This window comes from Aedes albopictus, chromosome 2 (assembly GCF_035046485.1).
Source record: "Aedes albopictus strain Foshan chromosome 2, AalbF5, whole genome shotgun sequence".
NCBI lineage: Eukaryota > Metazoa > Arthropoda > Insecta > Diptera > Culicidae > Aedes > Aedes albopictus.
In genome coordinates, this window is record NC_085137.1 from 230,855,938 (window position 1) to 230,882,467 (window position 26,530).

General features: G+C 44.0%; 1 protein-coding gene across 1 annotated transcript; it reads right to left on the minus strand.

The window, feature by feature from the left end:
* Positions 1 to 267: 267 nt before the first annotated feature.
* LOC134287960 (insulin gene enhancer protein isl-1-like) lies at positions 268 to 26,194 on the minus strand. The gene is made up of 4 exons (XM_062851317.1): positions 26,022 to 26,194; positions 16,040 to 16,202; positions 15,730 to 15,942; positions 268 to 1,471 (listed from the first exon to the last, which is right to left on the minus strand). The coding sequence occupies exons 1-4, from the start codon at positions 26,108 to 26,110 to the stop codon at positions 1,301 to 1,303; spliced, it is 636 nt and encodes a 211-aa protein (XP_062707301.1). The 5' UTR covers positions 26,111 to 26,194; the 3' UTR covers positions 268 to 1,300.
* Positions 26,195 to 26,530: the final 336 nt, after the last annotated feature.

Below are 26,530 nucleotides of genomic sequence, written 5' to 3' on the forward strand. Positions count from 1 at the left end.
GGTGAAGATCTGGTCCGTTGTCGACCGGCCGTCGATGTAGCCGGCTTTCCACTAACTTTCGTTTTAGGTGTCATGCGACGAAAGATATGTGGGATAGCATTTTGTAGGCAGTATTCAAAATGGTGATCACTCTGAAGCTCCTTTTTGTGAATGAGGCAGTTTACCCCTTCCTTTTACTCCTCCGGTAGCTATTCGGTTTTGACTATCAACCGGTGCAGGCAGGTGGCCAACTTTTCTGGGCCCATCTTGATGAATTCAGCTGCGAACCATCCTGACCAGCTGCTTTCAAAAGTTAAAAATGGCTGCTTAAAAAATGTTATAAAAAGTGTTTTACAATAATTTATAATTCTGGCTGGCTTGGTCATGTTCTTTCTTCAAATAAAACGCATTCGTCAGATTAAAATTGATGAGTTTTAATCGGTTTAATTTATTCTTCCATACAATCAATAATGGTTTGTATCATACAGAGTTTGCGTTAATTTCATTGCATTCTTTCTCAAGAGATGGACTACCTCCATCGACTAAATCTCAAAAGTGATTCATTTCTATATTACAATCAATTTCCCTACATCTCCATATAGCGACTTTTTTTTCTCTCGTAAAACATAGTTAAGCTTGATTTCATTTCTTTATATTCTACTGTCATATACCACACTTTCTAGATTTTTGTGGATTCGGGTGTTGCTTGCTGGTGTGATAAATTAAAAAGAGCTATTTACAGACGAGATGAATTGCTTTACAAATTAAAACCTTAACACTTATGGAGACCATTGTAACTTTGAATTTGATTAGGCTAACCATCAGCAAGAGAGGAAAATGCCCTTCTGATATTTTTAAGTGTTCTTTTTTCGATTTTTTTCTTGCTATAGTACAATATTTACAGAGAAACAAAAAAGTCGTCCTTTTTAAAAACTGCGACAAACAAACGAACTAACAAATAAAAAGTACGATTGGCTAGATTTCTGAGGCTATCAACAGAATCAATCTCAGTGGGGGGTGTTACTGAAATAAGTTAAATTAATATCGTTGCCTGCACGTAAAACGTGCTAAACTAATGGACCTTCCTATATTCTAAACTAAATCATTGCCACCTATCTGCCATCCATTGAATAGGATGTTTTCATGTTCTGTAGGAACCGCGAGCAAAAAAAATCTAAAACTAAACCTGGCATTTATCAAATTTTCTTTTCCTTGGCTGGCATGAAGACACGCCTTCAAAAATAAAATTTTGATTTTCAAACGGGGCACAGATCACACTAGTTAGTAGTATTGATGAAACCCATCCACCTTTGGGGGGCGTTTACGGGCTTCCCTGCATGCTGTCGTCACTTTCCAGATATGTCACATAGGAATCGGTACTGTCCGGATGGTGGTGCCCACTCATGTCCATGTGGGAGGCAATCGGTGGTCCCTGTCCCTGGGCGGGCATTTGCTGCATACCACCGCCGCCACCGACATCGTAACCGTGCATCTGGGGAAGACGGAAAAGGGAAATGCTGTTAGGTAAGTTTGGCATGATCGTAATATTTTCTTTTGAATTTGGTACAGAGCTATCATGGGTGAATCCTACTTGAATAGCATATAGTAAGCGAAAGTCCACGGAGTAATATCAATTAAAACATTTAAAGGAAAATTATACCATTTACCAGAGCTGCACGTTCTACGTATGGTTACTTTCCGCGTGACGTGAAAATTGTTGTCGGCGTCATGAACGCGCAGGTAGGAATGCAGAGAACGCGCAGGTAGGTATGCAGAAAATGTACAGACCGGTAATCGGGCGAAACAGCCTGCACGCCGTATTGAATACTTTTTTTTTTTTTTTTTTTTTATCTAGTTCATTTATTTGGGGCTCAATCGCGTATAACGCTTTACGGAGCCGAGGATCTTTCTTTGTACTTAATAGTATACATTATACAGAGTAATAACTTTTTAATGATATCTGTTAGTAATGGGTGGAAGCCAGGGTACTCGTGGCAGCTCGAGGTTAGAAGGTCACATTTTGAGGGATGGACAGGGTAAGGATTGGGCCAAAGGTTTCACTGCTGCTCATCCGGGGGTAAATCGCATCTTGCTAGCGTATTCGGTGCCTTGTGGTGTTGGTACCAACTTGTTGTGGGACTTGGTTTTCCGGATGGCCAGGAGCAGCTTGGTAACACAAAGAGGACAAAACAGAGAAAAAAAAAAAAAAAACTGGAGAAGAAAACACAAGCAAATTAAACTTTTATACCAGCAGAGCGAAGAAAGTCGAAAATACATCCCATGTATGTGACATCGCGGGTCCCCAACACATCTCTCACAAGAACAAAGGGTTGTCTACCTCGGGCCTCAAGGGTATCCAAAAGTAGCGCTCTGGAGGCGTCATTATCCGGGCATTGCCAAACTACGTGGTCGATGTCATCATAACCGGAACCGCACTTAGTACAAACATTGCTCAACGCGAGGTTAATCCTGTGTAAATGCGCGTCTAGCGAGTAATGGTTGGACATAAGTCTTGACATCACGCGAATGAAATTGCGACTTACATCCAGACCATACCACCACACTCGCAAAGAAACATTAGGAATAATGGAATGTAACCACCGTCCCAGCTGGCCATCTCGCCAATCATTTTGCCAACTTTGAAGAGAACTCTGGCGAACAAAATGGAAAAATTCATCATGTGAAATTCTTCTATCATAGATCTCACCTTCCTGTGCGCCCACCTTTGCGAGAGAGTCCGCCTTCTCATTGCCATAAATTGAGCAATGTGAGGGGACCCATACAAAGGTAATCTTGTATGATCTTTCGACCAGTGCACCCATCTGCTCCCTTATTTTTGTAAGAAAGTAAGATGAATGTTTTACAGGTTTCATCGACCGGAGTGCCTCAATCGAACTAAGGCTATCCGAGAAGATGAAGAAATGGTCTACGGGCATGTTGGAAATCATCCCCAAAGCGAAGTTGATTGCTGCCAGCTCAGCAACATAAACCGAACAAGGTTCCTGAAGTTTGCGGAAGGCGGTAAAATTTTCATTGAAGACACCGAAACCAGTGGATCCATTTATGCGAGACCCATCAGTGAAGAATCTCTTACAGGAATTGACATGTTGGTACTTTTCGTTAAAAATGCGAGGAATAGATATACATCGAAGTTGATCTGGTATTCCATGAACAGCTTGTTTCATGGACAGATCGTATTTAACAGAGGAACTGTCATTAGTGAAGTGTACACGGGGAGGATTATAACTTGGTAGGCTTATGTCAGATGACATGTAGAACAGATAGATTCTCATGAATTTTGATTGAGTGTTCAGACTGAGCATTTCTTCGAAGTTTTCAATGACAAGTGTGTTGCTCACTCCACACTTGATAAGTAACCTTAGCGAGAGCTCCCAGAATCGGTTCTGGAGAGGTTTCACCCCTGCCAGGACCTCTAGGCTCGCATTATGCGTTGAGTGCATACAGCCGAGAGCAATACGCAAACAACGGTATTGAATTCGTTCCAACTTTATTAGGTGGCAGTTTGCTGCTGAGTGGAAGCAGAAAGAGCCATACTCAATAACAGAGAGAATAGTCGTTTTGTAAAGTTTTATGAGGTCTTCCGGGTGAGCACCCCACCATGTTCCGGTAATTGTGCGTAGAAAATTGATCCTTTGTTGACATTTTTGCACCAAATACTTGATTTGGGTACCCCAAGTGCCTTTTGAATCAAACCAGACCCCAAGGTATTTCGAAGTCAAAGACTGGTCGATTTCTATTCCCAAAAGATTGAGTTTCAGTTGGGCTGGGTTCCGCTTTCTAGAAAACACAACCAATTGAGTTTTTTGCGGAGCAAACTCGATCCCTAAATCTCTTGCCCAGATTGACAGATTATTTAGAGAATTTTGCAATGGTCTTTGCAACATTTCTGCATGTGGACCTTTTAGAGAAACCACAGCATCATCTGCAAGTTGTCTTAGCGTGCATTGTCCTTCCAAGCAACTATCAATGTCTTTCACGTAAAAATTATAAAGCAAGGGACTTAAACATGAGCCTTGGGGTAGACCCATGTAACTAATTCTGGAAGTTGTCAGTTGTCCGAGATTGAAGCTCATGTGTTTTTCTGACAACAAATTATACAAGAAATTATTTAAAATTCCTGGAAGTCCAGTATTGTGCAGTTTTTCTGACAATATTCCTATGGAAACTGAATCAAAGGCGCCCTTAATATCCAAGAAAACTGAAGCCAGTTGCTCCTTTTCCGCAAAGGCCAGTTGAATATCTGTTGAAAGCAACGCTAGACAATCGTTTGTTCCTTTGCCCTTGCGAAACCCGAACTGTGTATTTGAAAGCAAGTTATTCGATTCGACCCAATGATCGAGTCGTGATAGGATCATTTTTTCTAACAATTTCCTTAAACATGATAACATAGCAATTGGGCGGTATGAATTATGATCAGACGCTGGTTTACCAGGCTTTTGAATAGCTATTACTTTGACCTGTCTCCATTCATGCGGAACGATGTTGTTCTCCATGAATGAGTTGAACAGGTCCAGTAATCGTCTTTTCGCGATATCTGGGAGATTCTTTAGAAGATTGAACTTGATCATATCGCGTCCCGGAGCGGAATTGTTTGATGAAAGAAGAGCCATAGAAAGTTCCAGCATAGTGAAGGGTCTGTCCAGAGAACCGTCTCTTGGGGATGTTTCCCAAGAAATCGGTTGTGCTGGGACTGAGTCTGGGCAGACCTTTTTCGCGAAGCTGAATATCCAACGGTTGGAGTATTCGTCACTCTCATTAGAAGAAGAGCGGTTTCGCATGTTGCGAGCCACTCTCCAAAGCGTTGTCATTGAAGTTTCTCTTGAGAGACCCTCAATGAAGTGTCGCCAATAACTACGCTTCTTCGCTTTCAGCAGGTTTCTCAACTGTCTTTCGAGCTTTGCGTACTCTTGATAAAGATCTGAGGTACCGTGCCTACGAAAAGTTTTGAAAGCATCAGATTTTTTAAGATACAACTGGGTGCAATCATCATCCCAGCCTAGTGTGGCTGGTCTTCTTTTGAAGGTTGCACTTGGAACACGTCGTTTTTGTGATTCTAATGCACTCTTATATATCAGTTCAGACAGGAATCGATACTCATCCAAAGGTGGGAGGGGATTGAATGATTCGACGCCAAAAGATACCGCTTCTGCATACTTTTGCCAATCGATATTCCTTGTGAGGTCAAAAGGAACCTGAATTGGATGGTCTGACCTTTCACTATTATGCTTTATGGTGGTTATAATGGGTAAGTGATCACTACCATGAGGATCCTCGATTACCTTCCACAAGCAATCGAATGATAGTGAACTTGACCCCAGTGATAGGTCGAGACGGCTTTCTTTGCCGTCAGATGCAATACGTGTCACTTCACCTGTATTTAAAATGTTCAAATTGAAATCGTCGCACAAATCATAGAAAACGGCCGCTCTATTATCGTCATATGGTTCGCCCCACCCTGTACCATGCGCGTTCATATCACCCAGAATTAAAACTGGATGTGATAGTGCAGAAACCGCATTCCAAAGATGACGGCGGTTAATTGAAATTCTTGGAGGAATGTAAACGGAAGCTACGCAAAGTTCTTTACCCTTTACGTTTATTTGGCAAGCGACGATTTCTACGCCAGGATGAGTCGCGATTGGAATTCTATAAAATGAGTAAGTCTTTTTGATCCCCAAAAGAACTCCCCCATAATGGTCATCTCTATCCTGGCGTATAATGTTAAAATCGTGGAAGTTGAGTTCATCTTCAGAAGAAAGCCATGTTTCACAAAGGGCAAATATATCACAATCAGAGTTGTGAATCAAAAACTTAAACAGGTCTAATTTAGGTTTTAGACTATGACAGTTCCACTGTAGCACAGTGATCATGTCTTGTACCTCACTTGATGAATTATCCATCGAAAGATATGATCGCAGCAAGGAGGGGCCATGATTGTGTCAGATTCCGAAGATATTCTTCTACTGTAGGTATAAACATATCAATAATGCCTCTAAATGTTTCTGGAAGGCTGAGGGCATCATATAAGCGATCCACGAGAACCCTAAAAGTAAACAGTCCTCGCTTGGGTCTAGGAGGCTTGTTTGAACTGCGAGGAACTTTGGTAGCTTTTTTCTTGCTACCTTGTCGATTATTTCTCTTTGAAGTGTATTTAACAGGCGGAGATGGGGGTGACAGGTTCTTGCTACAACATGGATCTGAAGCTGAAGGAACCTGATTCTTCGGAGTTTTTAAGTTTACCCCGTCTCCTTTAACATTAGGCAAACTTTTGAGGGAAGACTTTAAAAAGACCTTTCGGCGCAATCCCGGGGAAGATGATGACTTCCTTTTTCCAGGTGCGTGTACCTCCGAAAGAGATCCACCCTCATCAGTTTCGCCATCGTCCTGATCATCGGAAGACAACTCCTGATAGGGATTTTCAACTGGGACAGCTGATTCAGACACGGAATCTGGTGTTTTAAAAGATTTCACCATCTCCGCATATGTCTGTTTGGAGCGCTTTATGATAGAGCGACTCTCATTTCGAATGCGTCTTTTGTAAGCCGGGCAAACTTGCAAGTCGTGTGGATCTCCGCCACAGTAGCTACATTTTTCCGCTTCCTGTGTGCAAGAGTCCTCCAAATGAGCTTGGTTGCATTTGCCACAACGGGGCTTGTTGTCGCAAAAGCTATCACTGTGACCAAACTGCTTGCATTTGGTACAATTAAAAACCTTCGGCCTAAAAAGATGCACTGGGTAAAAACCACCATCAATTACAACAAATTCCGGGAGGACGGAACCTGGAAAAGTCACTCGAAAAAACGCTGAAGGCGAGTACACCTTTTTATTTCCTTCCATGGAAACCTTAGATAAGCGTTTACAGTCTAGGATAGCCACATCAGGAATTGACCTATTTTTGAATCGACCAAAACCGGTCTTGATGTCCTCACATGTCAGCATTTCGTCGAGGATCTTCCCCTCCACCTCCACTTCTCGTGCTGGCACATAGACGGCGTATTCAACAGTAAACGCTTCGTGTTGAGCAATTTCATTTGCTGCTTTGTAGCTAGGTGCGGTAACACGCAGCTTGGATGCTTTCACTTGGTGAATAACGGTCCCAGGATACTTACGCGTCAGCTCTCGAGAAATCGAAAGCATATTCAATGGTTTGCATTTGCGCCGGAAATAGACAACCCAAGGTCCAGGCGAAGATGGCTGATAAAACCGCGTACGAGCAATGATATCATTAGGAGGCGTTTCGCCTCCAATCGAATCGTCCATGTGGAAACAAATTTATGGAAAATAACTCAAAAGTGCAAAAGAGGAAGAGAAAAACCTTAAAGTATTTACAGTGCACTTTCTTCCTTAGGACGACAACTGTTTGGTTTGTAAACCAAACAAAGTTAATAATATATAGAAAAACAATAAAGCAAAAAAAAAAAAACTTGTACTAATAATATACGAATTCAATTCTTATGTTTATTTTAGCGCACCCTGTAGGATGCAAAAAAACGGTATTGAAAAAAAAAGAAAAAATAGCTAATAAAAAAAACAAAAAAAAAATTGTTCTGTTATTTACAGTTTGTACACCCTTACCCGTATACAGTAGTTTGGGAACCACTGTTATGGATGTCAAAAAAAAACACGTGGTCGAATGTGGACTGGGGATACAATAGACAAAAGCGATCAAAACAAATTGGGCGGACAAAAGAGTGTATCGAAAGAGTGATACTTATCTGACCGAAGCAGGTAGATATTTATCACAGGCAGGTCGATGGTAAAGCTGTCCGTCGCGTCTGCCTTCGCACCCGTCGCCGCCGTCCTCTTCGATGACGGAGGGGCTGATGATGGCGATAAAGATGACTTTCTTGGATGCGATGCTTCTTCTTTGATGTACGATGATGCAAGCACCTCGCTTCCCGGGTTGCGCTGGATACCACCTTGCGACACTACACTTCGCACAAGCAGGAAAACGTACGATATAAAAAACCTTCCGCACTTGCGGGGGAAAAAACTCCACTTATACGAGGTCTATCGCGTGGTGAGATACGGAGCACACGTCCGACTCGTCCGAATGCACAACTGGGAATGTATTGAATACTAACAGCCAGCGATGCGTAAGCTTTGCAGCCTCCCTTGGAATGGTAATCCGAAGCACCTTCTTCCCCCGCAAAGATATCCACAAAGCCACCTGAGTCACCCGACCATCAAACCGAAAACCAAATCGACCACGTTCTAATCGACGGTAAATTCTTCTCGGGTGTAACCAATGTCCGCATATACCGAATATAGATTCGAATCATTACCAAGTTGCTGTATGCATGCTCTCAAAACGTGGTTTCCGACGGTTATTACCACGCGTGGAAGCCGAAAGTCTCGGCTCAACATTGAGCAGCTGCGTAACGTAGAAGTGGCTCAAGACTACGCGCAGCAGCTAGCAGTGGCCCTACCAACGGAAGAGCAGCTTGGCGCAGCTACACTTGAAGATGGCTGGAGGGATATCCGATCCGCCATAGGTAGTGCCTCGGCTGCAGCAGTAGGCTTCGCGACTCCGAATCACAGAAACGACTAGTAGGACGGCGAATGTGAACAGTTGAAAAAAACGAGAAGAATACAGCATGGGCGAGAGTGTTGCAACATCGTTCGAGGGCGAATGAGGCACGCTAGGCGCGAAACAAGCAGAACTCAGTCTTTCAGAAGGAGAATCGCCAGCAGGAAGAACGAGATTGCGAAGCGATAGAAGAGCTGTACCGCGCTAAGGACACATGGAAGTTGTTCGAGAAGCTGAACCGCTCGCGCAGAGGCTTCGTACCACAAGCCGACATGGGCCGAGACAAGCACGAGGAGCGTGAAGTGGTTGAGAGATGACGACAGCACTACGATGAGCACCTCAATGGCGACGTTACAATCACCGAAGATGGCGTAGTAAGATATAGGAGTACGTGCGCAGGACGAAAGTCTTCCAGCCCCTAACCTCCAAGAGATGGAGGAGGCGGTAGGCCGGTTGAAAAACAACAAAGTCGCTGGAGCAGATCGACTACCAAGCGAGATTCTAAAATACGGTGGAGAAGCACTGGTGAGAGCACTACACTGGGTCATTATTAAGATTTGGGAGGAAGAAGTATTACCGGAGGAATGGACGGAAGGTAGTAGTATGAGAGTATGAGAGTTCGTGAGGCAATATCAGGCTGGATTCATATATGAACGCGCTACAATGGACCAGATGTTTGCATACGCCAGGTGTTGCAGAAATACCGCGAATACAACGTGCCCACACATCAATTGTTCATCGAATCGGCGTAGATACAATCGATCGAGACCTGCTATGGCAGATTATGCACAATTACGGATTCTCGGATAAACTGATACAATTGATCAAGGCGACGATGGATCGAGTGATGTGCGTTTGTAGTTCGAGTATCAGGGACACTCTCGGGACCCTTCGAATCCCGCAGAGGGTTACGGCAAGGTGATGATCTTTCGTGTTAGGTGTTTAACATTGCCTTCTTCTTCTTCTTCTTCTTAATGGCTCTACGTCCCCACTGGGACTTGGCCTGCCTAACTTCAACTTAGTGTTCCTTGAGCATTTCCACAGTGTTATTAATTGAAGGGCTTCCTTTGCCTGCCATTGCATGAATTTGTATATTGTGAGGCAAGTACAATGATACACTATGCCCAGGGAGTCGAGAAAATTTTTCCGACTGGAACGGGAATCGAACCCGCCGTCTCCGGATTGGCGATCCATAGCCTTAACCACTAGGCTAACATTGCCTTAGCGGGTGTAATGAAGAGAGTGGAGATAAACACGAGTGGAACAATTTTTACGGTCCGTTCAGCTGCTTGGTTTCACTGATGATATTGATATTATAGATCGCAAATTGGAGATGGTAGCGGAAACGTACATCCGACAAAAGAATGAAGGCAGACGAATCGGATCAGTCATTGATGTGTCGAAAACAAAGTACATGATGGCAAAAGGCTCTAGGGAAGAATTACCGCGCCCGCCACCCTGAATTTCTATCGACGGTAATAAAATCTAGGCGGTTGAAGAATTCGTGTACTTAGGCTGACTGATGACCGCTGACCTCAACACCTCTGCTGCTTTGATTCCGCAGAACTCTACGATCGAACAAAGTTCGCCGTATACACGAAACATGGACTCTACGTGCAGAGGATCAACGCGCAATTGGAGTTTTCGAACAGAAAGTGTCGCGTACCATCTACGGTGAAGTGCAGATGGAAGACGGGACTTGGAGAAGGCGAATGAACCACGAGCTGCATCAGCTGCTGAGAGAACCAACCATCGTCCATACCGCGAAAATCGGGAGGCTACGGGGGGCGGGTCACGTTATCAGGATGTCGGATAGCAACCCGACTAAAATGGTTCTCGAGAGTCATCCGACCTGTACAAGAAGACGTGGAGCGCAGCGAGCTAGGTGGGTCGACCAAGTGGAGGACGATCTGCGGACCCTACGCAGAGTACGGAACTGGAGACAAACAGCCATGGACCGAGTGGAATGGAGACGGCTACTATGTACAGCAGAGGCCACCCCGGCCTTAGCCTGATCGGTAAAGTAAGTAAGTTTTATGATGGACGTTAGACCCCCCGTGAGGACAGAAAGGACCGTTTTCAAGCTAGATTCCAGTTGCAGCGTTCCTGTGGAAATCAAGGTTGCGAAAAGAGGACAAGTTATGCTAGTCCAGAGGGTCGGGGAAATTAATGGTGTAAACAATCAGAACGTGCCATTCCACATCAAGAACGTTCTGCTTGTGCCGGGTCTAAGGGAGAATCTGACGATGGTCAAGAAAATGACAGAGGATGAATTCGATGTTCTATTTCCTAGTGACATAGCAGTTTTGAAGAAAAATGGAAGCATGCTGGTAACTGGATACCTAAAACGAGACATTTACGAGATCAAACTGTTTATTGAGGACTGCTGTGCCAAAGCGTGTGAGGCTGAATCTGGAACAAGGAATGAATGCGATGACCTGCGAAATAGATGTACCGTCGTTAGTCCGGTTCCCTTTCGAACAAGAGGGAGACGTCGAAGCCCAATCAGAAGACGAAGACTAATCAGGAGACGAAACCCAACCCGAAAATGTAATTCTGCCAGGGCCGGATCTAAGGGGGGGCCGGGGGGGCCCGGGCCCCGGGCCCCCACATTTTAGGGGCCCCTACAAAACCTTTTTTGGTTACTAACACTAGCTTTATTTTTCATATTACTCAAGTACTGTACTGAAAATAAGGAAAAACATTTTTGGTCATCTCTCCGAGGGGCCTCCACATCCCCGCGGGCCCCGGGCCCCCACAATCCTTAATCCGGGCCTGAATTCTGCCCAGAAGTACTGACAATGACGAGAAGAGAATATAGTTTTTTACGGCGAGCTCGATGCTCGTAAAAGCGAAACAATTTCTGGCAGCCTTATCCGACCATAACCCGACACGAATGCTCACTTTTAGGTAAAGTGTCGTAAATAAATAATAATAATAATAATAATTATCCGACTAGATGCGTCATGAGACGTTTGCAGAGATAAATAACCGACCTGATCGGTATGTGCAGCTGAAAGCGGTGGAGAAGAAGCTTCAATCCATTGTGAAGAACAACGTGTGGTGCTTCACGAGTAATCCGGAAGTTGTTGAGCCGTTATTGTCGAACACAAACGGTCAAACACTATGATGGAATGCCATACTAGTGGTGAAGGCATTTCTACAGAAACCATGACATTTCAAGATATGTTCATGAAGCCGATGGAACGGAAATGATTAGGTGAACAAACTATGCTGCGAATGACCGATTGAGAAGGGGTATTGACGTAGTAGCAAACTCCCCAGGACCCCAGCTGTTACCAACGTAGCAACCACCTTGTTATTTTTCCTAACAGAGTCTTTCTAAACTCAAACTCAAACCAGTTCGCACGACAATGAAGCTTGCTTTTGTTCAACCGTTACGAGTTCGTGTCCTCACTGCACATCGCGTCCTGCAATAGATTCGGAGGGTTGCAGGTGCGTTATAAACGTTATGAGGCAGTTTCAGGGGATATCTGTAGTTCAAGGGATTTCCAGGGACGGTAAGCCCCCCTGAAATACTCTACAACTCCATGAAACGTCTTTGAGATGCCCCTTAACGATTCTAAAAACCATCTTAACACTCTGTAACGACCTCTAAATTCCACTAAGAATCCTTTGAAGCCCCGTTGACTCCAAAAACCCCTTTGAAATTCCTTTAAACCCCTTGTAACGCCCTTAAAATGTGCTTATTGACCCTGAAACCTCCCTCCAATTCCTAGTAGCGCCCTTGTAATGCCCCAAAAACCCCAAAGAAAGCCCCGTAATGCCCCTGAGACCCCCTGTCCAACCAACAAAAACACCCCTGAGAATCATGTAAAACCTCCTAAAACTTCCCTATAAACCCCTTAAAAACGTGTGAAAACTTAGCAGTAAGATTAAGTTCTCTGATGAAAAAATAAATAAAAAACCCCTTAAAACTCCCTGACACCCCTTGGGAAAAAAATCCATGGTGCGAACGTTTCATAGTTCAGTTTCAGAAAGTTTAGCGCCCACCAGCTGACGAACGAAAACGGCCTACGACTCATTGTTTTCCCCGCCTCCAAGAGCATGGCCATACGAAGCACCTTTCTCCACCGCAGGCTTCCTTATCGTTACACCTGGAGATCACCGCAGCAGACGGAATCGCAAATCGACCACGTTCTGATCGCGGCCGGCATTTCCCCGACATTATCGAGGTCAGGACCTATCGTGGCGCTAGCATCGACTCCGATCACTACCTGGTGATGATCAAATCTTGTCCAAAGCTTTCCGTCATTAAACAATATATGGTAGCGGCGATCGCTTTGGCATAACCTAGAACGACTAAAGCCACCGGATGTCGGCTCAGCAAATACGCAGAATCTCAAGGCAACGCAGTCCTCTAGAGGACTGCTAGAGCATAGTTAAAGCAGACATCAACGACGCAGCCGAGAGCACCATCGGTGTACGTTGAACGGCGTCAACGTAACGAAGGGTTCGACGTAGAGTACAGAACTGCTTTGGAGGAGAAGAAAGCAGCGCGGGTGGTAATGCTGCAGCAAGGGACCCGACAGAACGTGGAACGTTACAAACAAAAGCGGAATCAGCAGACCCACCTCTTTCGGGAGAAAAAGCGCCGCCATGAAGAAGTGGAGTGTGATGAAATGGAACTGCTGTGCCGTTCCCAAGAAACAAGGAAGTTCTATAAGAAGCTCAACGCATCCCGCAACGGCTTCGTGCCGCGAGCCGGAATATGCTGGGATAAGCACGGAGGCCTCTTGACGGACGGACTTGAAGTGATCGAAAGGTGGAAGCAGCACTTCGATCAGCACCTGAACGGCGTGGAGAGCGTAGGCACGGGAGCCCACGGCAACGGAGGAAACGACGACGCCAGTGCAGCGGAGGACGGAAATGAACCAACTCCCTCGCTGAGGGAAGTTAAGGATGCCATTCACCAGCTCAAAACCAACAAAGCAGCTGGTAAGGATGGTATCGCAGCTGAACTCATCAAGATGGTCCCGAAGAGTTGGCCACCTGTTTGTACCGGCTGATAGTCAGGATCTGGGAAACCGAACAGCTACCGGAGAAGTGGAAGGAAGGGGTAATCTACCCCATTCACATAAAAGGAGACCATTTGGAATGTGAGAACTTCAGAGCGATCATTATTTTGAATGCTGCCTACACAGTGCTATCCCAGATCATCTTCCGTCGTGTATCACTTAAAACGAATCAATTAGTGGGAAATTATCAAGCTGGCTTCATCGACGGCTTGTCGACAACGGACCAGATCTTCAACATACGGCAAATCCTCCAGAAATGCCGTGAAAGGTCCTAACGTATCACCTGTTAATCGACTTCAAAACGGCATACAATAGTATCGACCGCGCAGAGCTATGGAAAATTATGGACGAAAACGGCTTTCCTGGGAAGCTGACTAGACTGATTAAAGCAACATTGGACGGTGTACGAAACTGCGTAAGAGTTTCCGGTGAACTATCCAGTTCACTCGAATCTCGCCGGGGACTGCGACAAGGTGATGGACTCTCATGCATACTCTTCAACATCGCTTTGGAAGGTGTGATGCGACGAGCCGGGCTCAACAGCCGGGGAACGATTTTCACAAAAAACAGGACAATTTGTGTGCTTTGCGGACGACATGGACATTATTGCCAGAACATTTGGAACGGTGGCAGAGCTGTACACCCGCCTGAAACGCGAAGCAGCAAAGGTCGGACTGGTGGTGAATGCCTCAAAAACAAAGTACATGCTGGTAGGCGGAACCGAACACGACCGGATCCGTCTGGGCAGTAATGTTACGATAGACAGGGATACTTTCGAGGTGGTGGAGGAATTCGTCTACCCCGGATCCTTACTGACGGCTGACAACAACGTGAGCCGTGAAATTCGGAGGCGCATCATCAGCAGAAGTCGGGCCTACTATATGTTGCAGAAGAAGCTGCGTTCTGAAGAGATTCATCCACGCACCAAATACACCGTATACAAAACGATAATGAGACCGGTGGTCCTCTACGGACACGAGACATGGACCATGCTCGAGGAGGACCTTCAAGCACTCGGAGTTTTCGAGCGGCGCGTGCTAAGGACGATCTTTGGCGGTTGCAGGAGAACGGTGTGTGGCGGAGAAGGATGAACCACGAGCTCGCTGCACTTTACGGCGAACCCAGCATTCAGAAGGTGACCAAAGCCGGAAGAATACGATGGGCAGGACATGTTGCAAGAATGCCGGACAACAACCTTGCAAAGTTGGTGTTCGCGACAGATCCGGTTGGCACAAGAAGGCGTGGAGCGCAGAGAGCACAATGGGCGGACCAGGTGGAGCGTGACTTGACGAGCATCGGACGTGACCGAGGATGGAGAACGGCAGCCAAGAACCGTGTATTATGGAGGAATATTGTTGATTCAGTTTTATCTTCAATTTGATGTAATACTAAATAAATGAAATGAATCAGCTTCCAAATGCGGAAAAACCTTTTCCATTATCGCTGAAATTAGAGCATCCCAACTTCCGCAAACGAAAGGAATGCGTTCGTTTTAAATATTTTACGGATTAATATGGCTGCGGTTGTCGTCGTATCCTCCCATCAGCAGCAGCAGCAGTAGCTCTTGTCTGTTGAAGTGCTCTGCGTGGCAGCCAGTCGCACCAATAACGACAAAAACTGCGGAATTTTACGTATTCTGCCTTGTTGGTTTCCTTCCCGTGGCACAGCAGAGGCGAGGACGCCTCGCTATACGGATGTCAGGCGGCATGTGGGCATGGTATGCACGGAGAAGGCTGAACTGCAACCATGTTTCTACCATTCATCCGCGGCAGAACGAGATAGCCAGTGCATGGAAGCGCGCAGGTGAGTGTTCAACTCAAAGGAAGCAACTCCGCGCCAGAAGGAGACAGATCCAGGAGATATTATAATTTCTGTATTATTTATGTTGCTCGCTATGCGACTGAATTTGGCGGTGCTCTTCTGCCTCTCTTGGTTGAGAATGAGAAGTAACGTTTCCAAAAGAATAAAATCAACGGCAATATTTGAATTGTTAATAAATTGGGTTTTGCTGCGGTTGAATGGAGAGGAATAAATTTGCACGCATGCTTTAGTGAGAAGGCAGTGGCTTTTGGCACTCTCCGTTCTATGCCCTGTGGCTTAAAAAATCCGTAATTGAAATTATAAGTCCATAACCTTATAATAATAATCATTATAACCTACCTGATTGACTAGATGCTGGAACGCCGGCGTGTGGGTGTTGATCGCCCCGTTGCTGTCCAGGTCCGAGTGCAGCGCAAAGTCCGACAGGGCCTTCCACGGTGGCTGATAGGCGGTCACTTCCAGGCCGTGCATGTTCAGCGGAGAATCATGCCGTACCGGGGAGCTGGCAACCATTGGGATTCCCTGCATGCCATAACCGAGTTTACGACCTTCCTGTGTGGGATGGGGGGGACACGATACGGACAATCGGTTAGTCGAGTTCAGGTGATGGGCTTCACTACCAACAATAATGAATGTAGTTGTCCATTACCTTCTCCTGTTGCATCTGCAGCTTCATCTGGATAGTCTTCTTCTTGTCTTTACACCGCTTGTTCTGGAACCAGACCCGGATGACCCGTGGTGAGAGGCCCGTCATCTCGACCAGCTGTTCCTTCATCAGGGCATCCGGCCGGGGATTGGCATTGTAGCAGGTTCTGAAATAAAACCCAAGGAAACGAAGATGTTACGCAGTTGTTAGCACCAGTTGATTCAATTATCGCCATGCTAAAATTTCCCCGATATGGCGAATCGCAGGCGAGTAATTTGAATAATTATAATTAGTCGCGCGCAGACGGAGTCGCGTGTGCGACCGGTCGTCGTCGTCAACGCCATGCACCACAGCCTCTCTTGGCTATAACCTGTAGGTCGTCAGTGTTGAATAGATGAATAATTGTGTACATATTTATTCTTTAATTGTAAAAGATCTCGCAGAAAAGGGCATCGAATCGCATGGCACGACGTCGCTTGATAGCTACATACCTAGCTGTAGTGTGTAGCACGGTAGCGGAATTTCTAAGCATTCTCGCGGACTCGCTGTAAGTCAACAGTCAATGCACTTTGACGGCGGTGACGGCTGCTGGTCACGACTGGACGACACCTATTGACCGCAACTAATGATGCACCGTGCGTTGGTTGTTGGAAACGGGTTGCACACACAGAGTCAACTTCGTCAAAAAGTAAACCAACCCCATCGATATTCCAAGTCATGATTTTTCACGGTGTGCCTGCTGGTCGGAACTTAAGCGCCGCCTGTTAGCAAACTGTATGCAGCACTCGTCTTGACAGCTAGCGCGATGCAACTCATGACACAAGAAATGCATATCTTCTAGCCGGGTTGGCCGACCAGGTGACGATGATGCCGATGACGATGCCACTGCGGAGGATATGCCGTTGTTTTAGGTTGAGTGGACTGGACGGGTGTTGTGTGTGTGGATGGGCTGTTCAGAACCAACCAGCGAGGCTGGTAGGAAGCGATAATGGTATAGGCAAACATAGTCATGGTTGGGAGAATTGTTTGGCCAAATGGATACAATTGTGTTTGTCCACTTCATACAGTTTTCAATGACAGAAGAGGTTTTGTTTCTCGCATTGTATAAGCTATAGTGTTTAACTAAGTCAACTTGACAATCAAAGAAAAGTCTTTGCTTGAATTGAATAACTTGAAGTTAGCAATATATGTTTTAACACCAGTCTTAAGTTTTCGGTAGAATTAACTTATTAGAATCATTGTATCACTCTTCCTTAATTGGCAATGCTATAAAAAGTGCTGATTATTACTTTATTGATTACACACTGATCGGCTTTTCGGGTCCGTTTGCAGTTGATCATCAATATTAACTTCTTTTCCCGATCAGCGTAGATAGCTGTAGTGGAAGTAGCGATTGATTAATCTGGCTTAGAATACCCGCCTGTTTCAGTGGCAGGTGTCCACTAGTCAGGTGACCCCTAATGCATGGTGTTATGCGGCTTAACGCTTACCGTGCCTGGGAATGAATGGTTAGGTGGGTGGTGGTCTAATAAAAACTTGATCGCAAAAGGAACCTGTGGAATACCAGGGCACCCTCTATAGTATTTGGCCTTACTGCTCTAACTGGAGCAATAGCCCAGTGGACTTTGTGTTTCTCCAAGTAACCAGATGCCCATCTTTAGCCTCAAACTTTAGGCTGAACAAGGGCGAATCACACAGTGTATTCTGCGTATCCTCGCTTTCGATGTTTTCCAATAGAAACCAATCTGGTTTTATTACTGCTGTTCTTGTTCGTGCTGTGATTGTAAAGAGTTTAATGTTGTTTAGGTAGTGGCTACGGTTAGGATAGCTCAGATCAATTCAGCATAAAAGAACAGCAACGATCAATCTTTGCAGACCTATGCAAAATGGTACAGCCCAAGTGGCTTTAGTTCAAGAACCTTAGTTTCGTAAGTAGATTCTCTATTTAGAAAACCTTGCGAACCCGGTGTGTGCAATTTTCAGCAAAAATGAAACAGCAAACTCGCGTGTCATGCCTCGAGCATGTGTGCTTGTCAACAACGCAATCGTTGCTACACTCAACTCTGAACTTATTACCAGAGATGTATGTGCTATTTCAGATGATGTTGTTGTTGAAAATACGTCTTCTGTTCGGTTTATTTATCGTATGATGAACCTTCCCTTACGGATGCTTCCAAACAAGTCATTGCATACTACACTTCAAATTTCAGGGCAAAATATGCGATTTTGGGCTTTTTTGGCTGCAAGCCATTAAGCATGGACATATTTTTTTAAGCAATCAAGTGGCTTCAGTTTGATAGAATGCTTATAAGTAGTATAAATCTTCATCAAGGACGTAGCCAGCTTTTCAGTAAATGAGGGGGCGGGGGCGAGCACCCTTAGTAAATTTATATTGTCAGATTTCTTGAAACGAAAACACCGCGCGGTCGTTGAAATGTTTCAAAAAGAGGTTTTGCACAAAAGTTCACGCGGTCTATCGTTTTCGTAAGGAACAGCCGCACCGTAGGAAACGCCGCAATGTTATTTCCCATAAGGATGAAGTGAACAGGGAGTGAAAACCGCGGCTGCATCTTTCTGAAGCGATAGGCCGCGTGCACTTTTGTTCAAATTCCTCAATGCGTACTAGCTTTAACAACGAAACATAACACGGTGAAATTGAATATAATAATATTATATTCTACAACACCTCAGCAGACACTTTGTTGTATTTTGTACAATATGTTGTTAAAAGCTCGACTGTTCTTCACAATTCAGCATGGTGCTGGTAGTGGTGGCCAATTTCCGGAAGATTAAGGATTTTTCTTTACACGTGAATTATTTCTTCTGGAGTCCTCAATGATTTTTTTTTATAATATCTTCCAAACATTCGTAACTCACCATAGGGAACTCTTGGAGCAATCCCTAAAAGAACTCCCTTTGAGAAATTCCATTAGAAATCCATGGGGGGAAACCCTGTCAGAATTCCTGGAAGAATGGCTATATGGCTATATGGCTATAATGGCTATAAGTATATCTGGAGGAATCGCTGTGGGAATCCCTGCAAGAATTCCTGGAGGAATCTCTGAAAGAATTCCTGGACGAATCCATGGAGAAATTTCTGAAGACAACTCTTGAGGAATTTCTGGAAAAAATCCCGGAAAAATCTCTGAAGGGTACCCTGGAGAAATCCTTGAAGCGATCCATGGAGGAATCTCTGGAGGAAATCTTGGAGAAATCCCTTGAGGCACTTCTGGACAAATTCCTGGTTAAATCCCTAGATGAAACCCTGGAGAAGTCCCTGGAGGAATCCCTGGAGGAATTCTTAGAAAAATCTCTAGAGGCATTCTTGGAGGAATTCCTGGATAAATTTCTAGATCAATTCTAGAAGGAAACTCTGGAGGAATTTCTGGCGAAATTTCTGAACAAATCCCTTGGGAAATTCCAGAAGAAGTTCCTAGAAGAGTTTCTGGAGGAATTTCTGGAGGAATGCTTGGTGGAATTTCTGGAAGAATTTCTGGAGGAATCTCTAGAGGAACTCCTGGAGGAATCCCTGGTTGTTTTTCGGAAGAATCTCTGGAGGAATTTCTGGAAGATTTCCTAGAGGAGTTTTAGGAGGAATCCGTGAAGGAATGTCTGGAAGAATTCCTGGAAAAATCCCTGGAAGAATTATTGGAGAAATCGTTGGAGGATATCCTGGAGGAATCCCTGAAGCAATTCCTGGAGGAAATCCTAGAGGAATGTCTGAACGAAATTCTGAAACAAGTCCTGGAGCAATCCTAGGAGAAATTCTAGGAGGAAACCCTGGAGGAATTTCTAGAGACAGCCCTAAAGGAATTCTTGGAGGAATCCATGGTGGAATTTTTGAAGAAATACCTGGAGGAATGCCTGAAAGAATCTCTGCAAAAATTCCTGAATGAATTCTTGGTGAAATGCCTGGAGGAACCCCCAGGGGATTTTTTTGAGAAATGCCTGTAAAAATTTCTGAAGAAATTCCTTGAGAAAGTCCTGGAGGAATTCCAAGCGTAATTTCCAGAGGAATCCTTGGTGTAATTTCTGGAGGAGTCCTTGAAGAAATTCCTGGAAGAAGCCCTGGAGAAATCCCTGAAGAAATTTGCGGAGAAATATCTAAAAGAATGCCTAACGGAATCCCTCAAGCAATTCATGGAGGAGTCTCTGGAGGAAATTATGGAGGAATGCCTGGAGGAAAGTCTGTAGGAATTTTTGAAATAATGCATGGAGTAATACCTGGAAGAATTCCTGAAGGAATGTCTGGAAGAATCTCTAGAGGAGTTCATGGAGGAATCTCTAGAAGAATTCCTGGACAAATTCCTGGAGAAATCCCCGAATTCCTGAAGCAATTTGTGGAAGAATCCCTAGAGTAGTCCTTGGAGCAATCCCTGGGAGAATTCTTGGTGAAACTCGTGGAGGAAATCCCAGGATAATTCATAGAGGAATTCCTGGAGGAATCCCTTAAGCAATTCATGGAGGAATTTCTGGAGGAAATTTTAGAGATATGCGTGGAGAAATTCGTGAGGGAATTCATAAGGGTATGTCTGGAGGAATTTCTGAAATAATGCATGGAGAAAGTCCTGGAGGAATGCCGGGAGGATTTTCATTCCTAGAGAAGAAATTCATTAATAAATTCCTGGAGGAATCCCTGGGAAAATCCCTAGAGGAAATTCTGGAGAAATTCGTGGAAGAAATTCTGATGGATTCCCTGAAGGATTTCTGAACAAATTGTTGGAGGAATTGTTGTAAAAATTTCTGAAGTAATTCCTGGATGAATTCCTGGAGAAACTCCTGAGGTACTTCCTAAAGAAATTCCTGGAAGAGTCCTTGGAGAAATTCTAGGTGGAATGCCTAAAGAACTCTCTTGATGAATTCCTGGAGGAATCCCAGGAAGAATTCCTGGAGGAATCTCTAGAGGTACTCCAGGAGGAATCACTAGAGAAATTTCTGGAGAAATCTCTAGAGGAATTTCTAGAGCAATCTCTATAGGAATTCCTGAAAAAAACCCTGCTGGATGAATGTCTGGAGGAACCATTGAAGGAATGCCAGGATGAATTTCGAAGAAAAATCGCAGGAGGATTCCTGAGGGAATCCGAGGAGCAGTTTCTAAAGAAATCCCAGAAAGAATTCTTGGAGAAATCCTGAAAGAATTCTAAGAAGAGTTCTGGGCATTGTGGAATTTTTGAAATAATACCTGGAGTTATTTCTGAAACAATCAAAGAAGAAATTCCCGAGTGAATCTCTGGAGGAATTTCTGAAGCAATCCCATGAGGAATTCCTTAGGAATTCTTAACAAATTCCCGAAAGAAATTCTGTAGGAATCGCTGAAAAAAAAAATCTGAAAGAATTCATGTCCGCAATAATTTCTGGACAAGACATATTTTATGGGCTCTTTATAGGATTTTTTGTAGAAAATATTTTTAAAAAATCCTGGATTCATTTTGAATGATATCTGGTTAAATCTTCTGAAAGAATTCCTGGGAAAAATTCCTGCAGAAACACTTCGAATAATTCCAGGTGGAATTATTGGAGCTATTTCTAGCTAAAGTTTTGAATATACGGAGAAATCCCTGAATTTTTTTTTTTAAAAGAATACCTGCAGAAATACCTGAAGGAATCCTTGAAATAAACAATTTCTGGAGGAAGCTGTAAAGACGGAAAAGAAATGGAAATACCCCTGGAGGAACCTCTAAAGATATCCTAGGAAAACTCCCGGAATCCATATTATAGTCCTTGAAGGAAGCTATGAGAGTATTTCTAAATATTTCTGAAGGAATAGTGAGAGAAACTCCTAAATCATTTCTTGGAACATTTTTTTATTTAAATATTTATTCGAAAGGCGCATGCGCCTAAAAGCATAACGGAGCCAATTTACATAATAATGATTACATGTTCTAATTACAACGGTAACCTTGTGCATACAGTTCGTTTATTCTTCTATCGTCTTCTTCCATGTACTGTTTCCTCAATTCGGCTCTTGGAACATTCCCTGAAGGGCCCATATAGCCGAGGCGGTAAACGCACGGATATTCAGCATGACCATGCTGAGGGTGACGGGTTCGATTCCCGGTCGGTCCAGGATCTTTTCGTAAAGGAAATTTCCTTGACTTCCTTGGGCATAGAGTATCTTCGTGCCTGCCACACGATATACACATGCAAAATGGTCATTGGCAGAGGAAGCTCTCAGTTAATAACTGTGGAAGTGCTCATTGAACACTAAGCTGAGAAGTAGGCTTTGTCCCAGTGAGGACGTTACGCCAATAAGAAGAAGAAGAACATTCCCTGAAACAATCATTATCGGAAGCCCGCAAGACTAGCATGGAGGAATTAACGGAGGAGAAATTCCTGGAAAAGTCCCTTTAACTGGACTTTAACCTGGAGGAATTTCTGATGGTGACCCTCAAGGAACTCATATAGAAACCCCAGGGTATTTTTGCTCTTAACATAACATTTGTTTGAATTGTAAATTTGGCAAGTAGTTTTTGTATTTCATGAATAAAAATCACAAAATTCAGCCATTCAACCATACTTGTTATTTGGTAAAATTCTATGATAAGATTGAAGTGGTGTTCTTAAAGAAATAATTGGCGAATGTTATTGTGGTTTTCGAGAAGAAAAAGATAGATAATTATGTTAATAATATTATTGAATTTCTATGTTCTTTAGTTCTTTTATTAATCGCATAATATTAAGTTGGCTAGAATTGAAAGAAAAACTATAACGGCCACAAAATCCTTGCGAAATCTAAGGATTTCCAAGTGAACGAACTTCGTTCAGCACACACTTCCCCGGATGTGTGAATATTACATCTTCGGATGAACCTGATGTCTTTTTTTTTTTTTTTAAATTATGATTCTCTGGCTTCGGTGCGGAGTATTGTAACTATAGAATCGATTGAGTGGATACTAAATGACTTTGTTCCTTTGAAAACTTCTGATCATATGGATGACGGGCTTGGTGGTCTAGTGGCTACCGCTTCTGATTCGTATGCAGAAGGTCATGGGTTCAATCCCTGGCCCGTCCTTTTCATCCTACTTTGTATCTTTCTATCCACTTTCTCTCACTCTCTCTTCTTTACATATACAACTCATGTATATTCATATGTTCATAGCCATCGCTAGAACCAGAAACGAATTGAAAAAAGTCGTTTCCCTCCCTTCCAACATCCACTCACAGCACAGTGTATATATAACGCCTATAAGTTATGCAACCAAAGCGTGCTGTGCCGCTTGACCCTTATTCACCTTATTCACCACACAATCTATCACGAACACTATAAATAACCCTATCCATGGATCGCATCACCGACCCAACGGTGACTCCCAGATCTCCCATCCTTTCCGTCTAACAAATACCCCAGTCCGTGCGGGTTGTGGGACGCAGAGTGCTCTCGGTCTCTAGTACATAGCAACAACCAGTACACTCTAACATTCCTTTCCCTTCCCAGCTGACTATAAGGACTTGGCCGGCGCCGTTATTGAACAAATATGCATGAGCTGCTAAAATTGCACTTTGAGAATAAGTGGAATGTCCCAGCCCCTTATTCAGTTGGATCACAGTGCAACTGGTACCAGTTCAGATCAATCACGGAGGAGCAACCATTGACATGTATAGTCAGAATTGATCGTTTTTTGATCGAAAACTTCTGATCATATGGGATACACAGCAAAAAAAAAATTGTGATATCACATCATTTTCGCTGCACATCAGTCGCGTCGTAAAAGTGATGTAAACAATTACATCATTTTCATGCAACAAATTAGCCGCCACAGCTTGAGAGTGGGTCTAGCAATCGCTAGAGCCGAATCGTTAGATGAATCATATATAAGTAAAATATTGGGATGGATTCGTACACTGATCCGTTGATTGTGAGGCATATCCCTTACCTCTCAGCTATTTCACCGAGTTAGAAGGAAGGTGATAAATATGATACTGCTTCTAGGCATCTGCTGGAATGGGTTTGTTGATACTTTCCGGTGCCAACCAGGGTGTGCATGGTGAGTGTGATAATTGTTGGAAAACGATGTAACCGAGTGAGATTACGTTCGAAAATGACTACATTACCAGAAATTACGCGCCTGGATATTACAAAATTATTTGCTGTGTACACCCTAGGTTGCTTCAGAAACGATTTGATTATTTTAAACATGTTCAAAAAAAAAACTACTTATTTGCAGTTTTGCTGCATTGTAAATTCCCAAATCTTTGTGGGATGTTACTGTAAAGCTTATTCTGAAAGTGGGTCGTGCGTCGTATTACGAAGCAAAGAATTTCAGATTCAGACCAATCAGTTTGATCTCTTTTTTTCTGAAATGCTTAGAACGTATTGTGAATCATCACATTCGTGATGTGCATCTGGTCAACGTGCCTTTTCATGTGAACCAATATGCCTGCCAATCTGGTAAGTCCACTGTGACTCTTTCACACAAGGTTGTTTACGATATCGAGAAGGCTTCGCTCAAAAGCAATCCTGTTTCGGTGTTTTTTTAGATATCGAGGATGTCTTTGACAATGCGAAGTGCCTTTGGATACCATGCCATTGGAAGCCGTACGGAGTCATGGTTTATCTCCAATGATATCCAATTGAATTTATCAAATGCTCAAAACCCGATATCTCTTTTCGATTTTGCGTCAAGCAGCGATGAGGAAGTTGAGTGTTTGTGGATGCCCTCAGGGGGAGTCTTGTTACCACTTTTGTGAAATCTCGTAGCAGATACGCTATTGAAGAAACTTTTATGGTTTTGACGACGACTAACTAACATTGTTAGAAGGTATGTGCATCAGTACCGTTTTTGATCTGATGTGAAGCGCTCGGTGTCAAGAATATGGCCTTTCAGTAAATCCGAGTAAAACTTCTATTGTTCTTTTCACGGGAAGGCGAAACCGTAATGGCGCTCGACCTCTGCGTCTCTTTGATTCTGAAATCAATGTGACTGATGAGGTAAAGTACGTTGGAGTCATTCTTTATTCCATGCTTTCCTGGACACCTCACATTGAGTTAAGAATTTGAAAAAAACTTTCATGGCCTTCGGGCAATGCCGGCGAACCTTTGGTACAACTTGGGTTCTAAAATGGGGTATATAAAATGGATTTACGCAACTGTTGTACGGCCAATATTGGCCTATGGATGTCTTGTGTGGTGGCAAAAGGGCGAAATGATAACGATCCAATCAAAATTAGGCCATCTCCAAAGTATGTGCTTAATGGCGATGTCTGGAGCGTTCTCTTGAACTCCCACGGCAGCGCTCGAAGGTATCTTTGACTTTGCTCCACTTCGACACATTCATCTCAAACAAGAAGCACTTTCTTGCACTTACCTACTGTCTACGGGTTCTCGGTCTACTAGAGAACACTCCTGTGAACCGCACATCAACACACTTCTCGTTGTTTCCACTTTTGGTGAATTGGAAAAAAGTGGTCCTTGCTCCAAGTATACAATAGATTGTAATTGTGCATAACTCGAGGTGTTTCTAATACCAGGAACGCATGTCATTATAAACGAAAAGCGCCTACAAAAATGTTATGAAGAAAAGTTTCTGAGCTGTAAGTACTTCCGAATCAAATCACCATAGGGCTAAAAATCGCGTTAATAAAGAAGAATAATAATAATCACGAATTGAATTCAAACACGTAGACGATATTGAACTGGTTCTAAAACCACCGCTCTTTCTAAAAGGTCGATTTGTTCGGACCAGGTTGCTCTCGCGGTCGCTTTGACGTGAGATGCTCTGTATTTTTTGTTCATACCAGAGGGAGTTTGTCCGAGGGAGATTACGATTATAGCCAGGACAAAAAGGTGTGATCAGCACGTTCGTCTCTTTATACACGGAGATGAACGACGCGGCGGCACGGAACGTTTAGCTCGGCCGACGTCCGTCGATGGGGCGTGCAATAAAACTTTATGGCCTGGCCGCATCCTCTGCCTTCGGAGAGAATGGGTTCGTGCTTTCGGTTGGTCGGTCTTGGTGGAGTAGGACTTTGTTGTGGTTATACGTACCTTAAGGTGTGTAGTTGTTTCTCGTTGAGCACCGTTCGCACCCGGGTTGGTTTGCCGTCCGACGGTCCGGAGGGTCCCTTGCCGCGCATACTTTTGTGCGAGCCCGATTCACTGCCGGAATCTGGAATTGGAAGACTGGATTAGACTGGGTGCGGTCCAGAACATTGGGATGTTAGTAAATCGGGGGGAGGGGGCAAGATTTGCAGGTTCATTTCATAATTGCAGCTCTTCAAATCGTGCTTAACGATAGAAACTCTAAAAGCATTTTCACCGGGAAAACTAAATTTCTCAGACGTGTGACGATAATTGTCGGTAGATTCGGTCAATTTATGCCACCTGAGGTTGATTTGAACGCAATCGGAGAGCACCACGTTTCCAAAATAGTCTTTCCAAAATTACTCTTATTGATTTCGTATCCAGAGAACAACGAACCGAGTAGATCTTCGTCCCATACCTAGCCGTCATAGTCAGCCACAAGACAGACACGTGGTGCAAATTCATACAAAATG

What these genes read in the sequence shown, in the direction of transcription:
- LOC134287960 (XM_062851317.1), bottom strand. Translation starts at nt 26,110, where the DNA reads ATGCGCGGCAAGGGACCCTCCGGACCGTCGGACGGCAAACCAACCCGG. An exon ending in AAACAACTACACACCTTAAG is followed by an intron (nt 16,203 to 26,021) that starts GTACGTATAACC and finishes GTTTTATTTCAG; the next exon opens with AACCTGCTACAATGCCAATC. An exon ending in TCCAGCATCTAGTCAATCAG is followed by an intron (nt 1,472 to 15,729) that starts GTAGGTTATAAT and finishes CGTCTTCCCCAG; the next exon opens with ATGCACGGTTACGATGTCGG.